General features: G+C 36.6%; 2 protein-coding genes across 3 annotated transcripts in view; both read right to left on the minus strand.

Moving 5' to 3' along the window:
• LOC125230039 (serine/threonine-protein kinase unc-51) overlaps window positions 1-6,066 on the minus strand; it is a 38,687-nt gene extending 32,621 nt beyond the window's left edge. For both annotated transcript variants that reach the window (XM_048135018.1, XM_048135017.1), the window contains exons 1-2: window positions 5,684-6,066; window positions 335-511 (exon numbers count right to left, since the gene is read on the minus strand). In XM_048135018.1, the coding sequence (XP_047990975.1) occupies window positions 335-511; window positions 5,684-5,809 (303 nt within the window). In that variant the 5' untranslated portion in view covers window positions 5,810-6,066. The remainder of the gene's footprint in view (window positions 1-334; window positions 512-5,683) is intronic.
• Window positions 6,067-6,651: 585 nt separating this feature from the next.
• On the minus strand, window positions 6,652-8,894 carry LOC125230292 (density-regulated protein homolog). Its single transcript, XM_048135412.1, has 4 exons — window positions 8,599-8,894; window positions 8,303-8,473; window positions 7,599-7,738; window positions 6,652-7,187 (listed from the first exon to the last, which is right to left on the minus strand). The coding sequence occupies exons 1-4, from the start codon at window positions 8,774-8,776 to the stop codon at window positions 7,143-7,145; spliced, it is 534 nt and encodes a 177-aa protein (XP_047991369.1). The 5' UTR covers window positions 8,777-8,894; the 3' UTR covers window positions 6,652-7,142.
• Window positions 8,895-9,776: the final 882 nt, after the last annotated feature.

A 9,776-nucleotide genomic window follows, 5' to 3' on the forward strand; every position in this document is an offset into this window, starting at 1 on the left:
ACTGCATTTAACGGTTGCGATGGTTAATGCAGCTCCTATTTTCCTAAGATTTACGCCAATCTTGATCTAAAAGTGTACCTACGTAATTATAATTAATAAGTATTTAGACTGACGAGTTTTTATGAAGAATTAAGACTCATTTAAGAAGACGCGATCTCGCATGCGATTTAGCTGAATTACGGCTATTGAGGTTACATTACATCCAATACAACCGACCGACAGATCAAATGCCGCATTGTAGGTAACGAAACTCGCATGCAAGATCTCGTACAGTCAAAATCATCTCTACAATATCAATAAAGAATAAGTTTTATTACTGGGCTATACGACATACCTCCATGACGACATACACATAAGCGGGGCTGTCCATGCAGTCGTGCATGGCCACGAGGTTTGTGTGATGCAGTGCTGTGAGCTCTCGTAGGATTTTGATCTCCTTCACGAGAATCTCTGATGCCTTCTGAATACCTTTCTTCGTTACCACCTTCACGGCCACTGATTGCGATGGGTTCTAAAACAAAAAAAAACATCGTGAATTCCTACTAAGAGTACCCTGAACATTAAAACAAGTTTTGAAGAGAATCGCATAGCTTGTATGTAAAATTATCAAGTTTCTTTGGTGTTTAAGTGTTTATGGGTGAGTGGGAGTAGCTCTCTCTCTCGACCTGATGTATTGTTAGCAAAATGTATATTTATTGTTTTGAATGTTCTTTCAACCCTTTTGCCGCAGAATTGTGGCGGAAAACATTTAGTATAAAGGGTTTACAGTAGGAATAGGCGCGTTGTCTTTGTAAAGTGATAACATGAGTGCACCGAGCGTTGCATAAGGTCGTCTCAGGTGGGCGGCTAGCGTGTGCGGCCCAAGGTCTGCATCTTCGGTTCGTCATAAATGTGCATCTAATCTAATGGATGCACTTATTAATCATAACATAAATATCCCCTGCAACCTAACAGGTTTGTTCAAACAGGTGTAACTAAATGCTGCTTGTCATCGATCTATTTGCATGCGCACAAGTTACGTTTCTTGATGTCAGCACAAATTATTTTAGACGCTAAACGTGAGGCTGCGACGTCCAAATCTATATCGCTGCCAAAACAGGCGTCCGAGTCACGATAATAGGTATATATCAATACCTCATTTTCGACGTCAAATTCGTTAAAATGGCAATGACTTTTTTGCGTAACTCTTGGGATTGGGCCCAAAAGTATCTTCCGTCTCGTGCAAAAAATGTCGCTCCTATGTTTCTTTTTACAATGTGCCAAACATAAACGAAACGAAAAAACAAAACTACGTTGTCATTATGAATGCAAAAAATATTATCTATTTAGAACAAACAGCTTGTGATGTAGAAATAAAACAGCATTTGTCCAGCCACCTCTATTTGCTATTGTGCAACAGAAGCTTCAAAAATACATAGCGTAGTTATCTAAATTTTAACTTTCCGGAACATTGTGTGTATGTACAGTAGGTGGTAGGTGATGACTATACTATTTGTCAGTGCCTTTGTCTTGCCGCGCTGTCGAGATAGACCGGTCAAGTGGAGTATCTACTTCCCATTTGTTCTTTAGAACTGAACATACTTTATGAAATAGGGTTCGGTTCGGTTCTATTTCTGCCAAAATAGTATCGGTTAATCCATTAATGCAGAACTAATGGGAATGGGAAGTATTCATGAAGTGTGGCGAAGTGATGATGACGTTTGTTCGGCTAGTTTATTGCGTAGTGCGTTGTAACGTAAATCGTGGTACAACTACGAAAGCACATTCTGCGTACGAAACCGATATTATGTTGTGTAAATAAGTAGTTAATAACAGGTGCTTTAGTTAGTCAGTCATACACACTTGACGGATTTAAATCTTCGCCAAACTGTTATGACAATAAAACGAGCTGCGCTTTGGATATTTTGTAAAGTATTATGTAGAAGTAAATGCTGCGCCTAACTGTACAAATAATGCCATTGGAATTAGAACTAGCACATTGGTCGAAAAATCGTCAAGTTCAAAAAATTAAAACTGACATAGTAAGGGTGAGGGGATGGCATTATCTCATGAAAGGCATTGGCTCCTTAAGCGTGCCTACTAATACGCAGACAAAGCAAGCACTATTAGCTAGTTTACAAAAAAATAGATAGAACTCGTTGGCACCGCACGCCCTACAGCTCTGACGGGACAGCATAACGGATTTTACTGTAAGCTGTTCTTGTGTATTTGTGTCGTTTGTAATTCATTTCAACTTGAACCGTTTAGTCCTCATTTTCTTTCGTTTATTAGCGACATCTATGGTGATTCATTGAATGGATGACTGAAAACTTTTTTACACAAGATCGCTTGTCTTGTTTCCCCTCTTGATAATTGCAATAAAAGTATTTGTGTCAATAACGTAATTGATCTGAAGAGCTGATTCAGTGATTCAGTAAATTCTGATCGGTTCGCAGTTATCCAGAAGGGGCCGGTGGTGCGCGCACGCCGGCTAACATTAGCCCGCCCTACATTCCGCAGGCTCGAGCAGCGATTACGGCTTGACCCGATTTCGACACTGCCCGTCCCCGAGAAGCAGGATCGCTTCTAGGCCGAAAGAAAAGATAACTACCTCCTATTCACTAATAAAGCGTATTGTAATCTATAAAGGTCGCTAGAGCTACTTTGTGGCTTCTTTAGCAGTTTTAAAACAGCAATTGTTAGTAAATAAGATTTTTTTACAGCACAGCGGAGCGCGGGGGACGCCTGCACGGTCACGGTCAGCGTGCCGTGTTCAGCATTTATTCTCTGCGTTCGCCAACGTAAACGTTTGCCAATTCAGCGATTATGGCATGGAGGTACGGGTTGACGTCTCGGCAGACGTCATACTACCTACTTGACCGCTAATTTGGTTAAGTGCTAGCTATTTGCTCTATGCGGATAATGGTCCTAGTGAATAGATACTTAGCAATGACCCTAGTTTTTTAGCATCGTCATCCGTTTTACTCCACTTCACAGCGAGTTTTTTTACATTATGATTATTTTAAAGATGTAACAACCATTGTAAAACGGGTTATATAATATATTAATTGACTGTAAGGAAATTACAAGTAGGTATTTCCAAGTTGTGATTACATTAGGTAGGTATTGTTCAAAACCTGCTGCTAGATAAGGATGTGGCCGGGTCGCGTCGGCAGTCGGCACGTGCCGCTCGCCCTTGGGCCGCCGTGCGTGTCGCAGCATTGTCCGGCTTGTGGGCCCGCACAATGCGACACCCGAGCCCCGCTTGCGGCCCACTGACCACGCTTCAAAGACCGACCATCCCGCACTAAGTACGTACCTGCTTACACTTCTTTGTAGGGCCGACGACAAATAATGTTGATGTAAACTGTACCTTAGTCGTATGACTGCAAGATTCGATATCGTGAGCAGCAACTAACGTTAATTATATGATACTGTAAAAACTACTACCTAAGGGCTGTTTTCAAATGCAATACAAATAATACTCTTAAAAAGTTTTAGTACCCACCTTAATAAACGATAACAATACCTGGAAGGTTTACAAAAGGAAATTGCCTACCTGCAAAGGTGCATTTATTTAAAATAGTTAGTAAATTTAAAAGCATAAACTTTAGGTATCTTGCCACACCACAGTATTTAAATTTACCTACTTATATGAAAAGTAGGTACAAATCTTAAAATGCACGAATTCCAGAATTTAAATTCATGCATAAAATGTATACCTACTTTGATTACCATACTAAATAAACAATGAGTCAATGAACAAATTAAATGATGTGGTAAAAAATAATTAATTACTTACTTCACTGAGCAACATATAGCAAATATAAATAAAGATAACCTCTCTAAAGATATATCTCTGGCTAGAGAACAATGTACCGCCTGAGAATCAGATAGATTACTGTCTGAATAACAATTATAATCTTTGTTTGGGTTCTCATGGCTGCAACTTTCAAGTCATTATTGAACAAGGTAAAGTACTTACAATTTTTACAAAAATGTTGTGATCATACTGATATGATAATGCATATTAGGTTTTTAGGATACATTCTTTGTTCAGACATAGACAAAACGAATTGCACAAATCATTGAAATATTAGGTGAAAATTAATTTCTCCAAAAAATATTCCCATTTATTTAATTAGTTATTTGGTTTTTTTACTTTTCCCCAGAATATCAGCAATTTAAAAACAGACAACTTTTTGAGGTTAGTAGCTTTCATATTTAACCTATTACTAACACAGTAGCCACATGGTAACATGGTACAATAGTGGTAATTAAAGTATTAAAGGCACAGTAAAAAACATGTGTACAGAATTGGCAAAGACAGCTGCTCACACAACTGGAATGGGAGCAGCTGGCCATAATGGCAACTTTGTCACTTCTCTCCTTTGCTCTATTAAGGGCAAAGACAGATCATCCTGACTTACATGTGAACTTTTTAAATGTGGACTCATGCTGTGGGTTTTAAGTTAGTTATAATGTGATAGTTTAAAACTGTATAAACCTACTTTGTTTGTCTGACTATATAACAGCAGTAAGAGTACTGTATAAATCAAGGAAAATATTTCTGTCTGCAAGGTATAACTGTTACATAGTCAATGCTACAGCAAAAGAAATAAAAAATAAATGGATTCCCATGACTATATTTTTTAATGTGTGTTGGTGAAAATAGTTAATGATAAACTCCTCATAATAGTGGAAATAAAATATATCTATTTTATGATTTGATTGACATTTCAGATGTTATGATAATGTCACTCAAGCTAATTGTAACATAAAATCCCTATATATTTACCTTCCTAGCGATACCAATGTATTACATAAGCCAATTATCATCTGTATAATAGTGTGTCATAAATTATGGATTTCCTAATAAATGCACTTATTGTAGGAATTTATTCAACTTTACATTGTTGAATTATTTGATCCCTTGGCATATTATAGCAATAAAAAAAAATTTGTAATTATATTCTTAGAAGCTAGTGCTTCCTGAAATATGACAATGCCAAATATATTCCTGCCAACTATATTAATCATTCTTGTTTCGGCATTATACTAATTGACATGTGGTATTTAATTATAACTATTCAGGAAGTAAAGGAATAACTGGCTTATTTAAGTTGCTGAACTGAAAATCCATATATACAACATACCATGTCTTGTCACACATTACATTACTATTGTATAATCTTGATTAAATAATATATGGGGCATTCATATAATTATAACCTACAAAAAATGTTTAATTAATTAAATTAAAATGTGTTTTCGACTAATAAATTATTATTTTAAAAGAAAATAAAATATTTGCAGAAAATGTATAAAAATGTGCTATTGCAAAGCACACTTCCTACATAAACAAACGTCAATATTTACAAACAGCTGATCGCCACCATATCAATATACATATCCATAACAAGCCAGATAAAGATTAGCTAATAAAATAATCTTATAAAATTTGACTTTTTTACTGCAAGCTAGACGTGACATGACGATATTCATTTAAAACCGAGCCAAATTACCCACATGACGTTTGTTTCCACCCACGGTTCACAACTAATCAATATTGCGAAAGGCAACGCATTAATGCACCTTTACATTTTAACAACGATAATAACTATTTAATGTTCATGGCAAATGCACACAAAGGTATTTTGAGGCACCGTGAGCGCTGTGGAGGAACATGATTGATCATACACACCTTTCTCTTCCTTCCTTTGTAAACCATCGCGAAGGCTCCGTGTCCTATTATATCTTGCTTGGTGAATTCGTATTCACCTACTTGGATTACTTCCATTTTCACTAATTTTCCTTTAACCACAGACATTTTAAAACAGTTTATATTTATTTAGTCCTGTACAAAAAAGATCAATACTATTTTTTAATAATTAGGTTTGCACTGTGGAACTTGATTAGGTGCTACATTCTGATCAAAGCATAATAATGTCCTCCTAATCACTTCCTATTGTTCAGATGAATCCTTTATTGCACTTTATATACACTCACGCTTACGCATCATTGTTTCTGTAGCAATACACAACACACAATGAACGCAAACCCGCAAAATGTTTAGAAGTGATTTTATTTTGTGTTGATTTTGCGATGTAGTGTAAAATGTTGCTCTATGAAAATTAAGGCTTTAAATATTGCCAGCTTAGTGAAATTAAAAATCATTAGTGGTACAAATCAAGGTTTATTTGGATATTTCTAATTGTTTATTTATATTTATGTACATTAAAATCTAACGAAGTTTTTTACAAATAGTATGAATTTAGTATTTGTACACGATTTTATTAAAACAAATATAGTGATGTAGACGGCGCCCTCTTTCGAGTCACATAAGAAACTAGTTGTTTTGATTTTAGACTAGATGGCGCTAATCTCAAAATTCATGGGTAATTTTTGCATGATGAAATCCCTTTTTCACACTCATCATTATTTACTTTGACAATTTGGCATGCTTTTTTACAAGACAGGTGCCGACCTTTCGTGTTCTTAAATGGTTAACACTGTGAAGTTTTGTTAATATATACCACATACCATTGTCCATGTCCAGTTTTTTTACTTAATAAAATTATAATTTTGACTTGATTGAAACAGCGAAACCATTCAAAGAAGTTTCAGTTCAAATTAACAGACTATCTTGAAGGGATAAAATCATACAATCCATTTATTTTTTTCATTTTATTGGCAGTAGCTCATAAATAAAGAAGATATGAATCAAAGCACTTCATTCCTATGCCAAAATGATGGTATCTCTGCATTGTTGGCCATAGATTGTGTGCAATTGACTTTGAGATGTTAAATCTAAAATTTTGAATTAGTAAATTCTCCACTCAAAACACAGTCTCAATATGTCGAAACAATAGGGTGGCATTTGTCATATTAGAAAAAAAGAGTTAAAATGCTAAATTTCCTGGACCGGTTGGAATATTGATTTTATTTCAGTCAACCATATGCCATACTTGATTGACATGGCTTAGAAGCAAACAGCGCTCTAATAATTATTATGCCATAGACCTCCGGCCTCATAATTTCTAATCAGCAGGCAACAATACAGAGATAAAATAACAAACATCATAGATACAAAATGTTGTCACAAATGTTTCATGCAGACAGAGGAATAAAGATCTCCATTTCTTGTTACACTAAAATTGTGACTATCTCTTCTGGTCACCTAAATCTTCAATACTATCTTCATCAATCTGAAAGAAGAAAATAAAATATTAATTCTAATTCAGTGCTATGCTATGACCATCATGGCCAAGTAGCCACTACTGACTTAAAAATGAAAGTACAGCCTGTCAAAAAAGAATAGAAATTAAAATCTGGCAATATCATAGCATCATACCTTTCAAATCAATATAATGTGAGAAACGATGTTTTTGATAACAGGAGATGTAAAAATTAGGAAGAGCATAAACTGTGCTGTGAACTTCCTACAGAGCTCACTAGATGGAGTAATTAAATTAATATATTGCACTAACCACTATATAAAATATCCTTCAGATTTAACATAGCACTAGTGACAAATAAAAATAAAGTACTATAATTATATGTTATTTCGCCTGGCAGCAAATATTATTCCCGATTATCTATTGTTATGAATAGCTTACCTCAGGCCACTTCTCTGGTATAATATCAAAGAGATCATCTTTAACATCTCCCTGTATGACTATCTCATCATCTCCAGTCACTGATGACCCACAGGCAAACTTGGTGCCAAAGAATTTAGCCGCCACTTTCAAGTCAATGTCTGTAAATTAGAATAAAGTACATAAATTAAGTTTAAGTATTAACCTTGTATGGATTTTGTGGTCCGAAATAAATGATTTTTATTTTTATTTTTTATTTTTTATAAATTAAATTGTGATTAAAAACAAAAATAATGTTTTTGAAATTCGCAGACTAAAACAAACAATCACAGCCCCATATTTTAGCAAAAATTATAGTACTTATACGATTTCTGGAATATACAAGTTATATTGCGAATCTATAAACCATAAATAAGTAGTGACAGAGACAATGATGTGAATCATAATTTTGTTAATATCAATTGTTTATTGATTTGTTGTGCTTGTCAACAATAAAATCGTACAAAATTAAGCAACCATACAAAATGCATTATATAAATTTATCAATTTCCGCTACCTTAAGGTTGTCTGGAAGAAATCGCTCTTTAGCGATAAGACCGCCTGTTTTTTACCTTTGTTTGTGTTGCTTCCTTGTTTTGTATTGTTGTATTTTATCAAGGTGTGCAATAAAGAGTATTGTATTGTAAAATGTAATCTGCCAGAACCATAAGATTAAAATCACGTACCAAAGGTGCTCAATCCAGATACAACAGTGACGGATTTCTTCTTGCCGCGCGGCGCGCGGGAGACCTGCACGAGCTTGGGCACATCCTCCTTCTTTTTGGACTTTAGCATGCCTTTGCCACCACGCTTCTGCCTCTTCTTCTCCTCTTCACCACCAGCATTCTCTTCCTCATCTGGAATATTTAATGAAAATTGCTTGCGTGCAAATATTTCTGACGTAGACGACATGAAACACGAAGAGGGCATTTACAATCGGAATTCATAACCTTACTTAAGTAATGTCCTATGCGAAACTTACCTATCTTCACTTTTTCAAACTCGGTCGGCAAGTTTTTTTCCAACCATTGCTTGCATTTATCGTATTCAGGGTAGTACTCGCAGTATTCTATCGGCATCGAACAGTTTCCACAGTACTGCACCCTAACAGGATATGTTACTCCTTCACGGGGTCCCATAGAAAGATCTCTGTCCGCCATAATTACGAGATTTTTGTTTCAGTTATCAGCTATAACGATCTTTAACATATTAAATTAGCAAACACTTGTAATTTTTGTCGGTCGGTCAGTCGGTCGGTAAAAGGAACCATTACTTGCCCCCTTCCATTGACAGGTTTTTGACAGCTCACTGACATTTGCTGGGACTCGTTCCAAAACGGAACTTTTGTAAGAAATCTTGGAGCTTGCACTCGGCGCAAATAGTTTGAAGTAAAACGTAGACATTTAATTAAAATTTAATGCTCTTCCATTTGTGCTGGAATTTAAAGTAAACGAAATTTCCCCGGGTTTTTGGATCTACACTAGTATCTTCTTAGTAGTTTGTGATCTACACTAAATCAAAATTTTCTACGTCGTAGAAAAATATTAGAAATTAAAAAAAATGCCAACATCGTACTGTAGTCCCCACGGAAGAAAGCAGTAGTGCCGTTTCGTCATAAGCTGATTTGATAGGGATTGGAAAGGGACGACGACGACACGGTTCTCGAGTCCGGTCATTGGCTTCGGGCACTTCCGTCGCGACAAATTGGAACTGTGATGGACCCAAGTAGCTTGAGAATAGCTATATGCTTAAGACTTGGGTCCAAGATATGTATCCCTCACAAGTGCGCCTGCGGCAAAAATGTCGATGAGCTGGGCCGACATGGACTGATGATTTGGTTCGTCGCTCGGTTGCCACCGCTTCTGTGCCTGCAGTTCTTGAACCCACAGGCATGGTGAGAGATGATGGCAAGCGTCCCGACGGGGCCACTTTGGTGCCGTGGAAACTAGGCAGGGCCCTGGTATGGGACGTGACATGCGTAGATACCTTCGTGCAGTCCCATATCCAGGCGACCCGATCTCAGGCCGGTGGTGCAGCTGACCAGGCCCAGTTTCTCAAGCGCCGCAAATACTCGTCCTTGATGAAGGACTACGAGTTTGCGGCACTTGCTATAGAGACACTGGGTCCTTGGTCTAAGGACCCAGTGTCTCTATAGCAAGT

Source organism: Leguminivora glycinivorella, chromosome 10, assembly GCF_023078275.1.
Source record: "Leguminivora glycinivorella isolate SPB_JAAS2020 chromosome 10, LegGlyc_1.1, whole genome shotgun sequence".
NCBI classification, from domain to species: domain Eukaryota; kingdom Metazoa; phylum Arthropoda; class Insecta; order Lepidoptera; family Tortricidae; genus Leguminivora; species Leguminivora glycinivorella.

Excerpts from the sequence above, each read along its gene's own strand:
- LOC125230292 (XM_048135412.1), bottom strand. The coding sequence starts at position 8,776 with ATGGCGGACAGAGATCTTTCTATGGGACCCCGTGAAGGAGTAACATAT. Across the intron at positions 7,739-8,302 it reads ATCTGGATTGAGCACCTTTG|ACATTGACTTGAAAGTGGCG; the intron begins GTACGTGATTTT and ends TCTAATTTACAG. Across the intron at positions 7,188-7,598 it reads TACCAGAGAAGTGGCCTGAG|ATTGATGAAGATAGTATTGA; the intron begins GTAAGCTATTCA and ends TTCTTCTTTCAG.